Source organism: Cygnus atratus, chromosome 20, assembly GCF_013377495.2.
Source record: "Cygnus atratus isolate AKBS03 ecotype Queensland, Australia chromosome 20, CAtr_DNAZoo_HiC_assembly, whole genome shotgun sequence".
NCBI lineage: Eukaryota > Metazoa > Chordata > Aves > Anseriformes > Anatidae > Cygnus > Cygnus atratus.
The window spans coordinates 8,945,091-8,966,656 of NC_066381.1; the positions used below are offsets into that span (position 1 = coordinate 8,945,091).

Consider the following 21,566-nt stretch of genomic DNA (forward strand, 5'->3'; position numbering starts at 1 on the left):
GATAGAATACTTTAATTGCCCAAAAGGCTTTGAATGACTTAGTTGTTAAGTTTTACCAATGGGAAGGTGAGTATTCTTTGCTTGAGAATCAAAGATTTGCTTACTACTTTTTCCTCCCACACCTTTCAGAGTTAGTGTCTGAGCACTTTTCTCTCTATTTTTTTTTTCCCTGACTGACTTCTCTCTAGTAAAGTTAGTCAATATGTCCTATAGAAGGCTCTCATACATCCTGTATTGGGGATGGTTTTTAGTTTTATGCCTGTTTACCTGCCCTTCATTGGGAGCTGGAGTTGAAGAAAAGGAAAACAGAACAGGCAAAGAGAAGGGGGAAACGAGAATTACAAGACTAATTGAAAGCACTGCTCCATTATCGAGCTAGCACTTTGGTAGCTAAGGATATAATTAAAAGCAAACAAAACCACCAAAAAATCATTTTAAGTCACTTTATCGCAGATGCTGTTGGACTTGAGGCTAAACTGTAAGGATAAATATTTGCAGTACAGTCAGCTGACAGGCAATGTGGATTGTTCTGCAAATTCATATTTCCTGAAATTTCAGGTGTGTTTTATAGGCACTATTCTTGTGTTGATGGCTAAGAAGATTCGGGAGAAAAACATTCTGTAATTGTTCCTTGACCAAGGTTACAGAAATTTCAAATGTTCAGAATTAGGAACTGTTCTGGTAACTCAACCATTTAATCAAAATTTAATAAATCTCTTAAATGTAAGACTTTATGATCTCTAATGAGGCTTGGAACTTGTTAGTTTCCTGAATTTTGATAGTTGCTTTATAAATTGCTCATAGACAATTTTTATGGGATCAAGCAAACCAAGTGATCTTAAGAAGAAAATCGTATTTTATCAGTATTTTTGCTTTATGCCCCTGCAGAACATCACCTAGGGCTATATTTGATCAAAAAGTGATTGTTCTTTTCCCTTATTCTGTAGGGGGTATGAAGTTCATTCAGTAACTTGGACTTGGCATTGATGCAGTTCTGCTTTCTTGGTTTAACTGCAATAAACGTGAATGGTCAAGAACAATAATGCTTTGCAAATGTGTTTTCTGATTGAGATAAATCTGGATTTTTTTCCTCTTATCTCAATTGATTGCATTTGGTGCTCTAGAACCCCAAATGCAATCTGGTTCAATTTAAAGAACACTTCCATATGTACTGCTGGTGATGGTAGGTTACCAGGAGCTGGTTTGGAATGTCTGGGGTCAAAATCCAGACATCCCAAGCCCCGAAAGTCATGTCTAATCTAAAAGGTGGGTGATTTTTATTTCTTTGAGTCTGGAGCACAAACCAGTTCCTAATTTTTATCCCACTATTTCTAGTTTCAAGGCAATAGGTATAATCTGAGTGTAGTTCTGCCATGTTTAGTTTTCGCTTTTCCATGCAAGTGAATGAGTTTTGTGCAGTGTATCTGGAACCCCACTGCTGGTTTTGGGCAGCCTCCCAACCTCCTTGGTCTCAGTCGAGGTAGTTACTTGGAATAAACAGAAGGGACCTCCGTTTAACCTCTTACTGTTGCACTTTTCTGCCATTGCAGCGCAGCGTGTCTGCATTGGGTATGAGCACAAGTCCTTGAATAGACGGTCTCGTGGCCTGGACATAAATGTGCCACCCCTGTATGACAGGCTGAGGGAGGGATACAGTTTCAGTATTAATTCTGGATGTCTGGCTCTTCTTAGGCTAAGACAAATCCCTCCCCCCCCCTTTTTTTTAATAGAAATTGTTTGAGATTGGTAGAAGAAAAAAGTTTGTCAGAGTGGCAGAAAATGAATGGATCATAACAAAAAAGAACAGAATACTTTCATTTCTAAAACTTACCTGAAACGTGGTTTTGTAAAGAAATTATAAGAAACCCATTTTTTCCTACCATCAGTAAAAAAAAAAATGCTGCCTTCTGACAACTTTTACTTATTTAATAAATTACTTTAATAAATTTACAAAAGATGGTAGTCTGTTTAGCCAGGCCTATTAAAAGCATTAAGATTTGAGCACTGGCTGTTAAAATGAGTAAATGGCAATATCACAAAGTTAAACAAATGCCAAAAAACATTTTCCAGAGTACTGGGATTGTAACAATCCCATTAATGAGGGCAAAGAGGTTTTAATGCAATTTGCACATTCTAAAGTTTCAAAAAGAGGTTTTGAGTTAGTGCATTATTAATGTTCTGAACATCTGGAACTGTGTAAGAGCCATAGACATTGAGCAAGTGCAGGGTTTCCCCACTAGGTCTGATGCTGACTGATTTCCTCCCTAGCGAAAAGGTTGTTTTAAGAAGTTTGAGACAGTAAAATGACAATATCCAGATAAGAGATAAACATTCCACAGCGTCTTTTTGCTTGTAACGTGGATGGAGGAAAAATTGGAAGCCATTAGGTTTGTGCAGTTAAAAGGTGAATTTGAAATTAAATAGGAAAATTACTGTTTGCACCACAGATGGTTGCTCTGTGGTGTGGTTGCACTGGTTGCAGAAGACTGATGCAAGGAATTACCTAGTGCCACTGGTGGGCTCCATGAGGTTGTCCATGTTTTTCTGTTAGTTGTATTTAGGTATAGTATGCGGAGAGAAATGCTTGATCAACAGTAATATTTGCCTTGATGTTCTTGTTGACAGCTATAGGAGTATGTTGAGGAAGAGATTTACTCCTGTAAATATTTGCAAGATGTAGGAATGTTTGCACCCAGTGTGTTTTATGGCAGAATTTTGTTCTTTGAAGTTACATAAACGTTAACTTTCTGCATCATTTTAACATTACAGAACGTAATTTAAAATATTATGGGAAACAATGTTTGAGCGTGTCTGTAGCTCTAGATGTCATAACTATAGCTAGTATCCAGCATCACATTCACTGGGATGAAAAGAAAGAGGCCTTAAATAGGCTGGCATATCAGAGGTAAGTTATGAAATAATTGTAAATTAATAATGGTACTCACTTTCTGCACAGCATTTGCTTGCTACTCTCAAGGGAAAGGCATTCTCTTACTTCAGAAGCCTGATTTGTTTGAGCCAAACAGCTGCACTGGTGCTATTATAGTATGTAAGAAACCCCAAAACCAAGAAAAGACTTTAGGGAATAGAGTTCTGTCATCCTTGCTATCTCAAATTGTACACAAGTACCTAATAACGGAAGTAGAGCAAAATGATGGAAGAGTAATTAAACAACGTGGGAGAAGCTCTCGCTCTGTGTCTCTGTCCTGGCACTTAGGGCTCTATGCGATGCCCCACTGGAGTTTTTTGTCCAGTGACTGCAGGCTGCTGAGGTAGGTCTTACGACATTGAAGTGACCCTTTTTAAAAAAAAAAAAAAAAACTTTGGGGAAAAAAAAAAAAAAAAGCTTATTGCCAGATTCTAAAGCTGTCTCTTTTGCCTTTATCAGATGAAAATCTTAGGAGAGTGATTTCTGTGTGATGGGGCATAACTCAGGGTAAATAAGTGGTCTAAAATAGCTGTTTTTTGATGACTCAAAAACTATGCATTTCGACATTTGTACCTAATAAACGTAGATAGAATTTTGTTTTACTTGTTGACCACTGTTTTTTTTGTTGCTTGTTTTTCACTCTCACTCTGCACTCATGGGTTTCTTTCTGATCTTTATCTCAGCTTCCTCATGTTTTTATGGTTTTTGTTGCTCCCATTAATCATATACAATATCTTTACTTTCAGTTTTATTCTACATTTTTTCCATCCTTTAAAGGTTTAAATGTCAGTAATATAAACTGTCTAAGTATCGGGGCCTTTGCATTCATCCAAAAGGCCAATTTTCAGGCTTGGTGTGCATTATCTGAGGTGTCTTCTGAGAACTACAATGGCTCCTGTAAATCTTACTGCAATTTCTGAAGTCTACAGTTTCAGTGTTTGCCATTGACTTGGGCGTAGCGAAGAGAGGTATGTAAAGATCGCTGTGTATGATGGAGGAGTTCAACCCTTCCATCACAACACTCTTTTCACTGAAGACTTCTGGTAGTATTGCCTCAAATAGGAAAGAACAGTAGCAGAGGGAATAGTGAAGTTTATAGAAAAGAATTACAATGATTATTCTATAAACAGGTATGTAATCTTTACCCTCCAGTTCTGTTGCAAGCCTCCTCTTTTCATGTCATTGGTTTAATCAGGTTCCTTTGCCAAGCTAAATTTGAAGACGGAGCTGACAGTCCACACCCTGGCAAGATCATTTCTTGTATAATCTGGGAGGCTGCAGCAGAAATATTTCCCCAAGTTAAGAGCCAGAGTGGTGCTGAATTCCACTCCAGAGAAGTAACTGAAGTGCTGTAAAATAGCTCCTAAACTTTCAAAGCTGGTGCTTGTTTTATTATAATGTTTTCACTTAGAATTTTTTAACCTCTTAAGTTGTGGGTTTATTTACCTATTTATTTATTTTTATTCATTACTTGGTTACTGGTGGCTTTTGACAATGCACATGTGATACAAAGCAGGCCAAGAAAACTTTTGGGCTGGGTCAAAGATAATTTTATATCTTTCAGGCTGATGACTGACAACCGGAGTAGTTGCACAAGATTTGTTTTCTTTCTTAAAGAGTATGGCCAGATCCTAGATACGCACTGGTTACAGGAGTAATTTTCTGATTTCTAGGGAATTAGAGGTAATCCAAGTGTGAAGGAAGCTTAGAAAAGTTAGAGGAGATGATCCAGAAGCTTGCGTTCTGCCCTCCTTGTGATTGTTCTCATGCTGCTCCGAGTTCAGTGGGAGCTGATTCAGATCTCCAGAACAAAGGAAGGGGCTTTATTTCCCCCACCCTCCCCTTCTCGCCCTGCTTAGTTTTCTGCTGGCCTTGTGCTCTGAGTTGGCTCATCAGGAGGTTAGGCAAGTGTCAGAGGGTGCTCGAGGGAAGAGATTATATTGTATACTCTTGAAAGGGACTGTGATCATCCCTTTACTGCTAGAGCTCAGCCTTGGAGACGGGACATCGTTGTACTTTAACATGCCTTTTTCAGTGGTGGACCTTAATATGAGCATCTATAAAGATACTCGTTTGGAAGTTCTGATGTTTGTATGAAGTATGGTTTATTATCGTGTTGTTATGGAAGTTGGTTAGAGGGTGTTCTTGAATTCATGCGTTTTGCGTTATTGGCAAGAGCGCTTGTGGGCTTGAATGGTGAGCTCCAAACTCCCGATGTTGCTGTTTGTTGAGAGCGCCTTTGTGATGCGCAGGTCTTGTTCCTGCAGTGGGGAGTGCAAAGATGCTCCTCTGAAGTGTGCAACCCCCCCCTTTATATAATATTTATCTCTCTAGAGCAATGCCATAATAAATATCAATTATGCTTAGGCAGAATAAGCCTACAAGCTTGAAAGGTACTTTCTGGATTTTGGAAATTGTGCTACCTCATCAAATACATCTTCTATTTATTTGTAAGTTGCATACAGGGGTGTGTGTATGTAGGGGTGTGTGTACATCTGTATGCTATCTGTATGTCAATATTTTGATCTATATTTTAATTTGCATCGTGGTAGAGAAAAGAGGGTCTTTTGAGCCATGCTATTATTTAAGATTGGGATATGAATATTGTTACTTGATGTGTTCCCTAAGAAAAAAAATATACTTTCACAGTATTTTGCCATCTGTTTCTCAGACTACAGAGAGCAGCCATGAAGAACAGCCATTAGCTGTTCGTGCATGATGCTGCACCCAGGTGTTTTACACACGGTCTTTCTGTGAGTTCCCCAGAGCAGCCTCCGACCACTGCCATGGCCATGCTGTAGCACTTCGGTGCTGTTGGCTCAGAAGAGGTTTCCCACCTTATTTTCGTGAATTACTCTCTGTGAAGAATGAACAAATATACTTTCTGTGCCTTGCTGGGCTGGTATGGTGACAAGCAAGGGACTTGCAGTTATTAAGAGCCCTGTGGCACTTGCTTTTTGCATAGAGCAGCTGTACTTTGTGGTAGCACCCGCACAGGATATAAAGTAGAATCTGTAGCGACAGTCTGTGGCAGGTTATTGGGTATTACGTGTATAAAAGATTATATTCTGGACTGGTAGATGAGTGCTTTCCTTGTGAATTTCACACCCTGAGAGCAGTGCACTTTAATATTTTATTGCGCTGTTAGTTTAAATACCCCGAGCATACAGCATCAGGAAAATAAACTAAAAACCTATTACTGCTTCTCACTTCTGAGCTCTGACTTGTCAAAGTGCTGCAAGCTGAGTTGTTGTATCTAGTTAACACGTGTTCTAATTTCCGTTTTAATTGACACTTTCTGCTTCCATGTTTTTCCTACCAATTAAGTAGAAACTGCCTTGGAAATGGGTTTTCACGGTCAAGCAGTGGCTGCGCTCAGTTTGTGAATGACCGAGTCCAAATACTAAATAGCAAGTACACTCAGCGTCGTTTTTCCTTGGGAACTTTTAATGAAAGGAAGAGAAATCGGGTTGAAAAAAAAAAGTTAATAAGGAACAATGTACATAAAAAACCATTATTTTTAAGAAGGCACATCTTGCACAGGTTACTTTGACATTAATGTTCAGTACCAGTGCAGCCTGCCAAGTTGTGGTCCCTTTGGCAGCTCCTAGAGGTTCACTGCCTGATGAAGAAGAGGTGCAACTTTATGTGTGAAAAAGGCTATGTATGACAAAATAAATTTGTGAACATATATTTAGGTAACATGTTCTGTATCAGCAATATGACGGCATAGACAAGAATTGGAATATGAAATATATTGAAGGGGATACGTGGTCTGTTTTAACTGCAGAAAAATTCTACTTCCTTGGGAAACATGAAATCTTGTCTTAGGAAATCATGATAGTTGCCAATTGGGTAAGAAAGTTTCTTTGTGATAAAATATGATTTGTGAGATGGTGTATTCCAAAGAGTATTCATTGCATTTTGATTTCACAGTCCATTAAAGTTTTTTTAAATGTTGTCAAACGTAATTTCCACAAAACATAAAACTTCTGTTTTATGGCTTATGAATGAGAGTCAGTTTCTGAGACTTATTCCTTATTGCCATTGTTGCAGAAAGTTTTATCTCTCTGTATTTTACCATTTGCTTTGTTCTTTGTCTTGATCTGAGATGGTACTGAGTTGTCAGGATAGTGGTCCTACTTCCAAAGAAGAGGCTTCAGATGTCTCCAAGAATCAATGATATTGTTCCCTGTTATAATTTGGCTTTACATAATTACCAATTCCAAGCTGAGCATCGTGCATACAGTACGTGGTTGTTGCTGGGAAATTGTCTTGTTTTTTGCATGCACTGATTTGCTGTATAACGAGGGAAAAAACGACTAAGGGGAAAGCCAAGAGAGTATTTATTAATATGATTTGGATTTGAATAGGATCGTAAAAATTATTTAGTGGCTACAGGTGTAAAATGCTTCTGTAAATGTAAAACTATTTTTTTCCTGTTCATGTCAGTAGGCTAAAAGCTAAAACCTGTTCCTCTTCCCCTGCTGGAGTCAGTTCCCAATGACAGGCACCTGACTGCCTCGGGTTCCTGTAGGAGCACTCGCAGACGTGGCCAGCCTCTCGCCTAGGACTACACTTCTCTTTGAATCAGTGGTCCCACGTGGCCCTGTGCTTCGCTGCTGATGTGCCACTAAGACAGCCTTGTCTTCTCTTTAGTCTGGAAAAAAAAGAGGTCAGAGATGACTGAGCTTGGTCTTTTACTGCTGAGGAAAAGGTCAGCAGTATAGGACGCGGACCTCATTAATGAGCAGTTAATATTCCATATTTTATTCAGAGCCAGGATATAAACAATTCTTTATTTATAAATAGATTTTTCTGGAGAGCCTTTTTTGCATGAAGGATTGTTCTTTCATTGGAAAGCATAGCGATAGCCTAGGGTGAATGTACAAGTAGCTCTTGTAACACAGAAAGCGTTGTCTTGGCTAATGTTAAAACCACAAAAAAAAAAAGCCTGTTTTGAATCAGGTCGTTTAGAAACAGCTGTGACAGAGCTCAAAGCCTTCAAAGGCTATCCAGGTTGTTTTGTAGTAAAACAAGTCGTGTGGTTTGTTTTCTTTTTTTTTTTTTTTGGAAAAAGATTTAATATATAAAAAAAGCTTCTTTAACTGTAGAAGCAACGTATTAACCGTGTTATTCTAGAGTCTTTGGTGTGCAAAACATTTCATTTTTCATTACTGTTGTTGCCGTTCACATATTCCATTATTTAGGGAGGTTATTGAAAAATTGATGGTATGTTGGTACCAGAGAGACATCCTGTAGGCTGCAGTGTTGATTTATGGCACATGGAACACAGTTCAGTGCTTCAGTTTCCTGCTGGGGAGCGGCACTTTGTCACTGTCCCTGAAGAAAAATCATACCAGTGAAATCCCCTGTGTTTCCCCCAAGTTGAGTGATGCATACTTTTCCTTCAAAAATGATTATGAATTATTCACCTTTTATTGTGCTGGAGTGTGCACATGGTGATCAGAATCTTGTTCATAATACAGAGTTTTTCACCATGTTCAGGGGTTAGTTTAATTATGTAGCGGAGTTGCGCAGCAGCTTTTATCTGTTTCCCCCCACCTCACGGCGTGCCTGCCAAGCCTGTGTGGGCTAGCGAAGGTTTTACCCCACGTTTCCTGGCATATATAGATATCTCAACATGAGTCTTGGTCCTAAATGTTGTGTTTTTTTTTCACTTCAATATGTTATAAGTAAAATATATTTTATTTTCTATATTATATTTATATTATATATACTTTAATATGTTAAAGGAAAAATATATTTTTTCTTAAAGATATTATAATATGTTATAATCCTGTATAAGTTTGTGCGTGAGGAAGTATGGTACTTCTAAACTTAAAGAGATGCATTTTCCACACAAGTTTTTGGAAATCATAGGCACCTACAAGGTTTTATTTTCCAACTGGTTCTCTGTTGTGAAGATACGCTATGAGATGCCTCAGTGAAAAATCTCTTAAAGCAGATCATGCGGTAGCGATACAGTTTTCCTATTGAGGACAACTTTCTCTCGGGAGGTGCGTAGAGGAAAGACTCCATGATACAGACCACCCAGTGAGAAAATTAAAAGGCTTGATGATCTTTCATCGTAACTCTGAGAGACATGTAAAATGTGAGAGTAAATGTGGGACTTGCTGAGTATTCATCAACTTCAGCGATTTTATTTTAATTTTGAAATCATGGCTATCTGTGCAAGCTTGTATTCTTAAAATCACTTTCCTTCTAACTACTTTTGCTTTAAATAGATGCTCTCCTGTTTTATGCACTTAATTTCCGTTTTGCTGTAACAGATGGAAAGGGTTAGCAGTCAAATACACATTAGAAAATCTTCATCATCAGCTGAAAAGGAGAGGTTCTGAAAAAAGTGAGGAATGTGTGTTTTCTTCTGGAAGTGGTACTTAGATGCATATACATTCTGGTCTCATTCCTTACTTTTATTTCAGGACTTTCTAAGCTCTTTCCGCATTGAAATTCCTCTCTGTATTGCCTCATATGTGTGTTCCTTAAAACAAAGAAATTGAAGTCTCTGAATATATTACATTCCCTGTTTTCTTTAATTCTTGGTTTTACAGTTTACAATGTTCTCTTTCTCCTGGCAGTTTAAAAATGCCTTTTTTTTTTTTCCTATATTTTCTGTTCTGCAGTTATGGAGCATTTCATTACAGAGCCTCCATGACACTTTGAGAAAGGAAATCAGACAGAAATTGATCAGTGGTCTGTAAATGAAATCTGGTTAAAAAGGATACTTCTTTGTGTAGCTGTTTGTAGCCCCACAATGATAATAAGTAGCCAGGGAAATGTACAGTAGAAAGGGCACAATGGCCTCTCCTGGACAAGATTAACATCTTTTTGTGGCCTGTGTCCATTACAATTCTGCATTAAGTCTTAAGTTTACTTTTAGCATATAAAGAAAAGGTTACCTGTGCATGTGCATTTATATGTGCATCTGGTATTTTTCTCCAGTTACCCATTAGCAGTGGGAAATTAACATTCTATTCCAAAAGTAGACTTTATTTCACAAGTGAAATATTTTGGGCACAGATATTTTACCGTTCTCTTTCAATTTGAAGTGTTTTTTTTTTTGGGGGGGGGGATGAATAGATAAGGTAGTATTTTGTATCAACTTAAATCATTCAAAAGAATGAATTTTAAATACCTCTTTGTATTGTGTTAGGTACCTCCCATAAACATGAAGAAGTTTCTGTGAATCAGTCTATTGCTTAACCTTTCATGAAAATCTAATTGAGTGCAAACAACTGCTTAAATAATTCAATGGGCTATGTTATTCTTGGCTGGCGTAGTCCCAGCCTGGTGCAATGCAAATGACTGGGTGTCGTGCAAAGTTGATTTTTTTCTTGGTGATGAATGTGATTAGGAGTAAAATCACAGTTGAAAAAGCACACGAGGTGATTAAGAAGAAGAAAATGGAGAAGAGATAAGATATAAATTAGCTCTGACAATTTAGTAAATCACTTGTAACTAAAAGGTGCATACTCTTAGAGTCCTTTTGAAAACATAATATTTTTGGTGGCGTTCATGAACATTATTGGGTTTGGTTGTGGTCTCTGACACATTCTTATTAAAGGACATTATGCTTTTTATAGTACTCTTTGTTATTAGTTCAAGAATGCTATTTCTTGATTTATTTGATAGATTTGAATAATGGTCATCAGAGTTTGTCAGTTACTTGACCCAAATATTTTCCTTCCTGTTCCTCGAAGGAAACTCAGCTTTTTCCTTTTACCCAAATCCTTCCAGGCAATTAGCTGGCTCTTTGTCCCTTTAATCTTCTATTCCCATTTCATCACTGTTTGCTTTCTTCCTTCTGCCATTTCCTTTGTGTTCACTTTTAACCTCAAATGACTTTTTTTTTCTTTTAAATATAGAAATAGAGTTAAACTGCTGATCCCATGCCACCGCAATGACCTTGTCAACTGTTGCTTTCCCCAAATTGAAGGCTTCCTACAGTCCTGGAGGTCAGCTGCGTGGAGGATTCTGGGACACTTAGTGAGAGGCATGACAACCTTGTAGTTCAGAGAGCCTTTGAGTAAATTCTACTACTTCTGTACTTTTCCGGAATGTCTCTGGTTCTTGAAGAAGTATTTTTAATAGGAGCCTGTAATACTACCATGGAAGCGATGTGAAAAAAGTGGGTGGAGTCTGGCAAAATACATTCTCCAGGGCTACTTTGAAATGACATGAATTTAAGGCCACTAGTGTTTAAGCAACATGCTAAATACATATATTTAATGGCTGAATATATATTGGGATTATCACTAATACAGAAGCGGCTTAATTCTTTCAAATAGAAGTAGAACATTCAAGCAGGTAATTAACCATCACGCTGAGCAGACTAGAGCTTTGCGACCAGGGGGAGAGTGGGTTGAAGAAAAAATTGCAGCTGTAGGCAACCGGCTGACTCAGCAAGCTGCCTCCTCCTGAAGGCTTATTAAAGGTAATGCAATACCTGTGGAATTAGATACATTATAAAAACATCTGTGCCTTGAGATCATCAGAGGATTACCTCTGTGGAAAATATGATGTTCTTTATCCTAATAGCTTAAATTCACAGAAGGATCTGTCAGTCTATAGATTTATATATTTTTTAAATATATATATGTGTATATTTTTTCCCCCACTGGAAGGAAGAGAGGAGGCAGCTGATGCAGATGCAAAGTGAATTGTCTGGTGATATATAAAGCAACCTGTACGGTTTACTTGCAGAAAGCCCAAATGGTGGGAAACATTTTGTAGTAAAATGAGAAAACTGTGTTTCTTTCCGACATCCTTTCTGAATGTAAGTTTTCCATATGTGTAGAGTAAACAAGGCCTTTAATTTATTTGGTTTTGACACCTGTTATTTTTCTGTCAAGGCACAAGTGCTTTATTGAAGGAAAAATATTTCATATGCACTCAGTGGATAAATTTGGTGTCTACACTGCCTCCTCCACTCTGCTGCCTCCTCCTGTTGCTTAGATAAATTAAAAAGCACTGAAGGACTGAGTTATCCAATGTCTTGAAGCAGAACAAAGATTGAGATAAGTAGAAGATGGTGAGAGGAAAAGATACAGAATTTACTGTCTTCTGTTGCCAAGAAGGTATAAATTACATCTGGCATAGAACTTAAAGAAAATATATTTACAAGGCTTGGCACACTGCTGGTGAGGTCTGCCAAAATAGTACGTTTTTAAAAAGCCTTTAATATTAGTAAGAAGTTTTCGTGTTAGATTTTTGGAGTACCATCTCTACATTGTTCGGCTTTTTTTGTTCCTGAATGACAGTATCCACCAGTTGCAGATATGCATCTCCTATGGTCTATTTAGTGATGTATTTTGTCTTATAATGTGTTACTGAAATTGAAATGCTGGTAACACGTTGTGTTGTATAGTATGGAAAGGTATAAGAACTTAGTAATGTATGTTAAAATTTAAAATACGAAGGGATACCTGTTTCATTTTGATTAGTTTATTGGATTATTACTCGGGTGAAAGTGCAAAAAACACTAGTTTTAAAGTTAGAACAACATCCATGGGAAAAAGTTGTTTTGTTTTATTTAAATGAATAGGTTTTAGTTTAGTTGCCTTTGGATAAAATTTCCTTATTCTGATTTTTGTGGTTGATTTTGTGTACATGTGGATTTTATGGCCCTTTTCATGGTGTAAGACTGACAAGTCTGGAAGAGCACAATTCAGTTTGACAGGTTCTCTTGTCTCTCTGAATCTAACTATCATTGCCAAATTGTTCATCCTGTATGCATGGAGCGGTGCAGCTGGGTATGGGTCCGTACATCTGCAGTTTCTTAAAATGTTCTTGCTACTGCAAAGTTAAAAGTGAATAAATCTGCAAGACTTTCTAGAAAAAGAAACCATTTAGTAGTCCTGAGAAAAATTATAATTTCTGTAGTCTGTGTAGTAGGTAAGTAACATGATGTATTTCAGTTTTTGTAGATGTAAAACTATGTTCTTCTCCATCTGCCAGGGTTTGGGGGAATCCCTTTATTCTGGGTTTGAAATCCCTAATCTTCCTGTTTGTAGGGTACTAGTTTAGCCTAGGTATCTTTTGGAAGCACCTTCTGTAGTCGGTTGTAGGTGTTCAACAGGGAATGGCCCAGGTCAGTCTTTTCTATTCGTTGTTTCTCCAGAAACCTCAGGTGTTACAAAACGTAACTGGAAATGGTTCTAGGATGCATATGTCCATATTGCATTAAAACAGACAAATATAATATACTTTTGAAATTAAAGGGAAAATGTTTGTAGTATGAGATTTTAGGTGCTGCTAAAACTGCCACCTTTTCCTCACGCTGTTTCAGGTAAATGTAGGATTTTGGTGTCTGTGTACAGAATGTGCCTTAGTGGACTGAGACTGAAAAGATGATGCAAGAGTACGTCACTGTTGCAGCAGTGCACCTTTGTGTGTCACTTACACACGTTGGTGGATTGAAGAATAACCCTGCTTTCTGCGAGCGACTGCCCTGTTTTAGTCCCAAGCGTATCGAAGCCCCTTCAGTTCTAGCAAAGCTGAGCCTAGTGCAGTAAGTCCTGTCGCTCAGCCTCAGGGTTGGACAGGGATGTCTGCTTTCTGCTTCTGAAGTTTTCTGCTGACTGTGTGGAGAACTTCTGTTTGACCCTTCAGACACATTTCCAGCCCACTGGAGACACACTTTGATTTGAAGCAGTGCTTATTCAAAAAGAAAATTCTAGTAGCAAACACACGAAGAGTTCTGCATGGGAAAAGGCTTTTAGATCAATGTTAGTCCCTCGAGAATCTCTGACTTTTTGCACTAACAGTGGTGCCAATACTGTGATTTTTATTAAGAAAAAACTAACAGCTGTTTCATCGCTCTCCTCAGCTACCCTTTATATCCAAGTAACAATGAAAATGTTAAGTATCCTTAACAGTTGAAAAGTGAATTTCATATCATCAAAAAGTATTACATACAAACAAGATGAAAAAACACTGAAGTTTAGAGAAAGGTGTTGGTTTTTTTGGTGTGTAATGGCAGACTTCTAAGAGGGTTACCAGAAATTTGTGTAACTTTTGTGCACCTTCAAATACCTTTTGTTCAGTTGTCATTATATAAATGTATGGGGAACAAGACAGCACACTTTTAAAGATGCATGAGAATATGCAATACAATTGTAACTGGTAGTTGTTATTAAAGACTTAATAGTTGTTAAACTAGCTAATAAAGCCAGAGTTATTTTATTCTCTCAGGGGCTGCTTGGGTCACGAGTGGCTTCATTATCCTTTTATTCCCCCTGTACTGCTCTTGAATATCTTATCATATTTTGAACCGTCCCATAGCTTCTATGAGCACTTCTTGATGGAGGGATTATTCCCGTAATCCCTTTTTACTCTACTAGCAAGGAGCAGTCCATTCATTATGTTAAACAATGCTAAAATATTTAAGGAATAATCTATGTAAAGAAAGTTAATAACAAGTGCTCGTAGCAGGACAAGAGCTAGGGAACTGTAAATCAAAATAAGTAGCTCATCATGTCATTGTGTTTTACATGAGACCCTCCCTCATCGCAGGTATTTGCTACTTCAGAAATCCCCGTCAGTGGTAAGGAATGCTGCAGAAAAAGTGCATTCCCAGATTATGCTGCAGTGGTGTGATGGCTGCAAGTTAACTTCTCAACTTCTTTAAGATGCTGGAAATTACAGTGAACTTGCCTTAGGGTAAAATACATTAAAACAAATCTTTGGTCTTGTTCCGTGACATGGGAAACCTCTAATGCAATTTTTGGCACTGTATAAAACAAAGCAGCAAATGAAAAGGAGCAAAGCTTTTCCTTCATGGACACAGGATGAGAGGATTTAGTTTAGGAGTACAACATAATGCCAAGAGATGTTAAAACTTTTACTCTGTTCCCAAACTCCAAGAGTGTTTCAAAAGATGCCAAAAAAAGGGGGGGGATGCTGACAAAGATGAACAGTAAATCTAAATACTGAGCTCGTTGATTGTACCGATCATAGCTTACAGGTGTCCTTAAGTAGAAGAAAGGAAAAAAAGGCAAACAGCTATCAAAGTAAACATCCTTCAGTGCATGGGAAGATGACAGATTCTATCTAACAAGATTTTGTGCTCTCTTGGAGGAAGACCGTTTGTTAATAAACCATTTGAGAATCCATTTTTAGGGGATTTAATAAAATATACGCAGACTGCCTTCCACTGCAGAAACTATTATTCCCTTGGGTAGAAGAAGTGACTGACTGTGGGCATTAATGGTTGCTTCTTGTGATTCCTGGCATTATATCTTGCTCCCATTTGCACTTTTTCAACCTGAAGTGAAATAATTTTTATGAGAATCTTGCATTTGATTCATAGCTCTTATGAGGCACGTATGTGTTTTATATTTTATTTATTTGTATTCGGTCATGTCCGTAATTCTGGTGGCTTTAGTGTCTCTTGCGTGTGTATTGTGTGTATTTGCACATATTTTTCTGTGTACAAGGAAGTTTCCATCTCCAGGAAGCTCCATTAAGTAGGAGAGGTAATAGCTTTCGTATGAATTAAATGAATTGTTCCATTCTTGCCAAGGATTTTCATGAATAATTTGCATGTTTTCATCCAAAAAAGTAGATTTTTTTTTTATTGTGATGGTTTCTGTCAATTAAACAAGAAACCTGAACCTCTTCTGGTCTGATACATACTTGCCTGCAGGGGCTGGGCAGCCCACAAAAGAGAAAAGATGTTTTCTTAACAATCTGGAGGAAGGTTTCCTACTGCCATCTTTCCAAAGATGAATGGAAGTTATCCTGCTTTAAACTGTGAGAGAAATCCAGTGGAATTGAAGGACTAAGTAATTTTTGTAAGGAATCTTGCCCTTTCTGAGGTGATCCAACAGGCTTTGGTTCACTTCATTATGAAACCATTTTTCTGATAAGAATGCTTCATAAGGTGTGCTTGTAAAATTTCAATTCAGTTATACCTAAACGTGTCCTGTCTCTACCATCTTACCAGCCTCCTTTTGCCACGCATGGTAAGCAGAGGCAGAAGTGAATTTAGCACAGCTTGTCAGGTGGATGCCCGGACAAGCATTAGGTTCATAGAAGGAAGAATGAAGTCTGAAAAAGTTGACAATATTACAGTCAGGGGCAGCTCTAACAGATCTTAAATGGAGGTACTTAGAGGAATAATTTGATTCTCTTCTTTACTAGAATTATCTCCATATCATGGCCAAGAACGGAAATCTCAGTGGCAGGCTGTGGATGGCCAGATGCACAGTAATTGCTTGGTCATAATATTATGGCCCTTTATATAAAAAGAGATTATAGACAGGATCCTGCCAGGAAATGACAGAGCTGGTAGAGAAGGGGACAAACGCTAGGACAGATACTTTTGGAAGAAGTGATTTCTTCCCCTGTAACATCTGTATGTGTAGGAAGCTGTTACTGCTGGTCACCTCTTGGTCTTTCTGTGGCTGCTGGAGAGCGGTGCCTTGCCAGCAGTAAGCAATCATAACTGTCTGGTTAGAAATGGGGACACAGCTAGTCAAAGTACAAAAAGTGTCACAGTATTTGTCCCCTCTGACATGCATGTCCTTCAAGAGGGACCGATCCAAATACTTAATGTCAGAGAATAAATTCAGATCTTTGGTGTTAAGAAGATGAGATACGCAACTGTTCTCTTATTAACAGAGTAATTTTGCAACAGTCTAACCATACAAGATCCTTGGATTTTGGCTGGAGTGCATCAAAAAGGCGAGTGGGCCAGGAACTAAGGGATGCTGTGGCTCCTTAAGCACTGTACTGGGACTAGTGCAGGTTCCAGCTGGAGCAGTTTGTGTAGTCTGAAGCAAAATAGTAAGAAAGTCTTCAGTGAGCGGAGTTGAGGGAAGTACAGACAAATTAAGAGCGTAGCCCATGATACAGAAGCTGAGAATTTAAAATCTTCTGTACATATGGATCTTGGTAACTCTACTGCACAGTATTAGTGACACTAATGATCACTGAACAGTAAAATGAGTGAAATAAAGTATTTACCTTATGTCCACTGAACCACCTCAGTTCATTCTAAAATGTGTTGGTTGCCTTTCATTGGTCTTGAGGGCATTGCTGTGCACCATCGAGCAAGTATGTTAGGTAAAGGAATGACTTTTGCTCCTTACCTTGATAAAATCCAGTGTAAAAACTGATGAGAAAAGGGCATGTGATGACAGCTAACTGCAGATGACCCCCACCCATCTCACTTCAGTTTTCATGGTCATTTCAGACTTTGATAATTTAGGTTTTTATAATGCAATACATATTTTTCATTATGTTCACACTAAATGTGGAACAAACTTATTTGCTTACAGCATTTGAACATGCACTGATTTGAAGTAAAATATGCGCAGTTCAGAATCTGGCAGATACAACAAAACTTGCAGGCCCTTCAAGAAGCAGAGGAGACTGTTGACAAATGCTACATCGATGCCTCCTCCCCTAACTTATCTATGCAAATTTTAAAGTATTGAAATATTGTGCAAATTTAAGATGCAAATGTTTGTTTTAAATGAATTCAGAATTCAGTATGTAGTGAAACTTGTATTGATAAATACAAAAAAATGAATAATTGCACTGAAATAGGTGTCTTTGCTTGCTTTATTTGAACAGTGCAAGTGATTGACCTTTTATTTCAGCTCTTCTGGATTTTTCTGTTTTCAGCTTTTGGACAAATTAAAAGATCGCTGGATGCATACTGGCTTATGGAGAAACCTGGAGCTGGTTAAAACAGTCATTGCAGAGCCTCAAGGAGGAGCAAAGAGTGACTTTGATGAATTGCTGAAAATATACTATGATGCAATCAAATGTAAAGGAGAAAAAGGTATTTTCTTCCCACATGTAATTGTTGATACTGACTCTTTAGGTTAAAAACAGAAAGTGGGTGATACTTAATATGTTTAACAGAGAATAAGGAATGGATAAACAACTAAAATGAACTTCAGCTTAAAAAGTTATTGTGATAAATGAGGAAGATTAAGTGCTATCTGCATTGTTGCGTGAGCGTAAAGGGCATACAGAATGTTGCATAACCCTAGTAGTGGTATTCAAAAGGCAGTGAGCTGTGTAAGGACGTGCATTTACGTGTCCAGCAGGGTGCAGACTGGTTTCTCAAAGAATCAGCTTCACCATACATTCCATAGCTTTGATTTACCGACTTATATTACAGCTACTATAGGATTTCTTCTCAAAATACTTGAGTATTAGTATAGAGAATAAAGAATGATACTATGCCAAAAATAAATGGTATGTGTTTTGGAATGCACAATTGAAGGTTTAAAATTTAAAACTTTGTAGTAGATTCATATGGTTCACGCATAATTAAGTACCACTGTATCATATGATGCAAAATTATTTTGTTACTCGTATTCAAAGTGACAATTTTATCAATCAAAATGAGTTAATCTCATCCTTTTAACAAAAACTCTCCAATTTTAAATTTCCCTACCTTTTCCAGACAGGTACAATGTATTATGCTATGTTATGTTTAGTTTTTAAAAAAAATGTTGCTGAAACTTTCTTCTGATATTCAGTTTATCAATGGGAATGATGTCTATCCCTCTTTGGCTTGTTCAAGATGGAGCACTCCTTATAGCTGTATGCAGAGGAAAAGTTAGCGAAGGCTTGGATTTCTGTGATGAGAATGCCCGAGCAGTTGTAACCATAGGTATTCCGTTTCCAAATGTGAAAGACCTTCAGGTAGGATATCAATACCTAATTGAAAGAGTTGTACGTTATTTTTATGCCATGTTTAAAATACCAAATGTGCACAAAATATTTGAAATGTTTACCCTTATGTAATCTTACTCCTGTCAGTCTCATTTGAATTCTTTAAGTTACCTTTTACACAGAAAGAGGAGGAACAGCACAGCATATCGTGTGGACCTAACTCTAAATAAATATATATCATGCTAGGTAAAAGTATTGTAAATTTTTTTGACATTGCTAGCGAAGGCTATTGCGTTGTTAAAGTGCTTGTTAGCTTCATCTTCTGCCAAGCACAGTACCTGTTTCCATCTTTACTTGTCTGTTTTTATATGCAAAAGCTTATACCATTTATATAGAAATAAAGTTACTTTCTGACTTTATGGGGCATTTGGTTGTTAAAGTATAGGATAAGCCCTGGGAAAATACTATATTAAGTAAGGCATTCAGATTGATCAGAAGACTATTTCAGAAAATACATGGAAAAATAAAGATAATTGTTTCACACTCTTTATTTTCACTTTCACACACTCCGTTATTGATTGCAGTGTGTCACCTTTCTCATTCCTATTACCTTCTTCAGTGTAACTGTGTGACACTTCCCATTTACACAGAGAGTGGAAATGTAAACTTTTTCAAAGCTAACGCTGCTTATCAGATTGAGATTTTGAGTCATAAAATTATGACATAACATTATCTCCTCCTGAAAACTGAGGATATTACTTTTTTTTGATAATTCATGCATCTTCTAACTTTACTGGAAAAGTATATTTCTAGTTTTGCTTTCTACTTGCTGAAAAAAAACCACATTATTAACTAGTATTTCAGATCACTGAAAATAAGCTTAGTGCATGCCACTTAGTTGCTGGCAATTGTCAGTGATAACAGCCACCATCACTGCTTTATCTTATTGTGTACCTTTTAGGGCTTTTTGAGACTACTTCATGAAGCTAAGAAACAAGCATCACAGAATGAATATCAGAAACAGATGGATTCTGGTTATTAATAATGCCAAATCAAACAAGAAAATAATAGGTTTGCACTTCAAAGCCCAGACTGCCTCAGCTTTGGTTTTAGAGTTGTGTTCTGGGGTTAAGTGAACAACCAAAGACTTCTTTGTTGTCTATGGCATGTGCGTAGTTAAAGCCTTGGTAGAAAAACCCCACATCCTATGAGGACAAGTAAGGTTATGTTAGTGGTGGCTGCCCAGTGCAACGTTCTTTTACTGTCGGTGTAACTTTCTTGAGGCACTTACTCAGCCATAACATTTTTGTCCCTCTAAAACATAGTACTCTGTGCTTTAGTATAAAAACATTTACATTCAAAGAGTATTTAGCACAGTTTCTAGAGTTAGAAATGCTTTGTTTTAGAAGTGAACACAGACATGGTATTTTGGAAATCCTTGGTCTGTAGTAGGGCTGGCACTCTTAAAATTTACTCTAAATGACTTCCAGAAAGTCAATATTCTTGTGTTCTAAATAATACAAAATAAAATTGAAAAGAATGTGTCAAAGGTGAATTGCGTTTGTAGAGGATTATGTTCCTTAAGGTTAAAATAATTGCATTCTATTTTCCTTTAGGTACAACCAAATATGTAATATAATAGGGATTTGGGCAGTATATGCCATTACTGATAACAATTCCAAAATATTGTTAGATTCATCTATTTTTTTTAAAATTACACTGAAGAAAACCTCTGAATTTTTAAGTAAGGATAGAAACAGTAGCTGCCAAATTGCATGCAGCTAAAGGTTGGTGTGTGTATATTTAGATATGGTAATGCGCAAAAACTGATCAGTTCTAGATGAGAGAAGGGCATGCACTGGTCTCTTAGCATCGGATTTGAGGAGCTGGCTGATCGTGTGGTAGTGCTCCTAGAATACTGCTAGGGGAAATTGTTCTTGTTATAAACAACTTTCTTTGCTCAACAGCTTGGATTCAAAGTGATATCCAGCTAGCAGTGCTTCCCCGTAAATTGACTAATGCCCTGTTTTGTCCAAAGCTTTAAGTTTAGAAGATATCTTTAAAAAAAAAAAAAAAAAAAAAAAAAAAGAGTAGCTTTACTACTTAAGCTCACATTGTCAATTGGGTAAAGAAGGGTAGACAAGGAAATTACTCAGTGGAAATAATTTATAAGACTATAAGGAAGATAATTGCAGTATTTTATTAAAATACATTTTTCTTTTCACTATTGTTTTCAAGATATATTAGTAGTGCTCATCATACTAGGAATACATAGATTCTCTCTTCCAAGTACAACCAACTGACTTTTTTTTAGGATGACTGATTTTAATTTAAATGTTTCTACTTGTTAACTTGTTTTTTCAACTTTTTTTTTTTTGAATTCTTTTTCTTTCCTGGGGTTAAAAGAATCAGATTCTTAAATATTAGAAAATATTTTTCTGTGCTGTTTTATCCTTTTTTTTTGGTAGGATTTTAGGATATGTTGAATTCCCAAATGAAATGGTTAAAATTTATAGGCTAGTTAAGACATTCGCTTTTATGAAATAGTTGGTTAGCTAAATAAGAACATAGCTTAAATACTAAAAATTTTGAAACTTCCAGCTCTGAAAATTTGGGCAGAGCTTGGGTTTTGAGTAGACAGAAGAAAATTCAAAATACAGTGACACAAGTCAAATTAAACCCATTTAGATATGCAACTGTAAACAGTTACATTTATTGTTTTACATAGCAATAGATGCTCAGTAGCTGTGCTGAAGAAACTGATAAGGTTATTAATAATGACATCCTTTATAAATAGAAAATGCAAGTGGTTAACAATTCCCTTGAAAATCCATGAATGATGATTCTGGGATAGGTTTAAATAACTAAAAAGTGCTCTGTTTTTACATGAAAATACACTTGCATGTCTGCTTTTTGGGTTAATAAAAGTTCTCTTAAGGCTTAATGCTATAACCCCTTACTCCTGCACATAGCTTTT

General features: G+C 37.1%; 1 protein-coding gene across 6 annotated transcripts in view; it reads left to right on the plus strand.

Annotated features, from left to right (window-relative positions):
• The window catches only part of BRIP1 (BRCA1 interacting helicase 1), a 102,586-nt gene that overhangs the window by 23,442 nt on the left and 57,578 nt on the right, over positions 1-21,566 (plus strand). For all 6 annotated transcript variants that reach the window (XM_035560916.2, XM_035560914.1, XM_050714728.1 and 3 more), the window contains exons 15-16: positions 17,585-17,744; positions 18,498-18,619. In XM_035560916.2, coding sequence (XP_035416809.1) covers positions 17,585-17,744; positions 18,498-18,619 — 282 coding nt within the window. The remainder of the gene's footprint in view (positions 1-17,584; positions 17,745-18,497; positions 18,620-21,566) is intronic.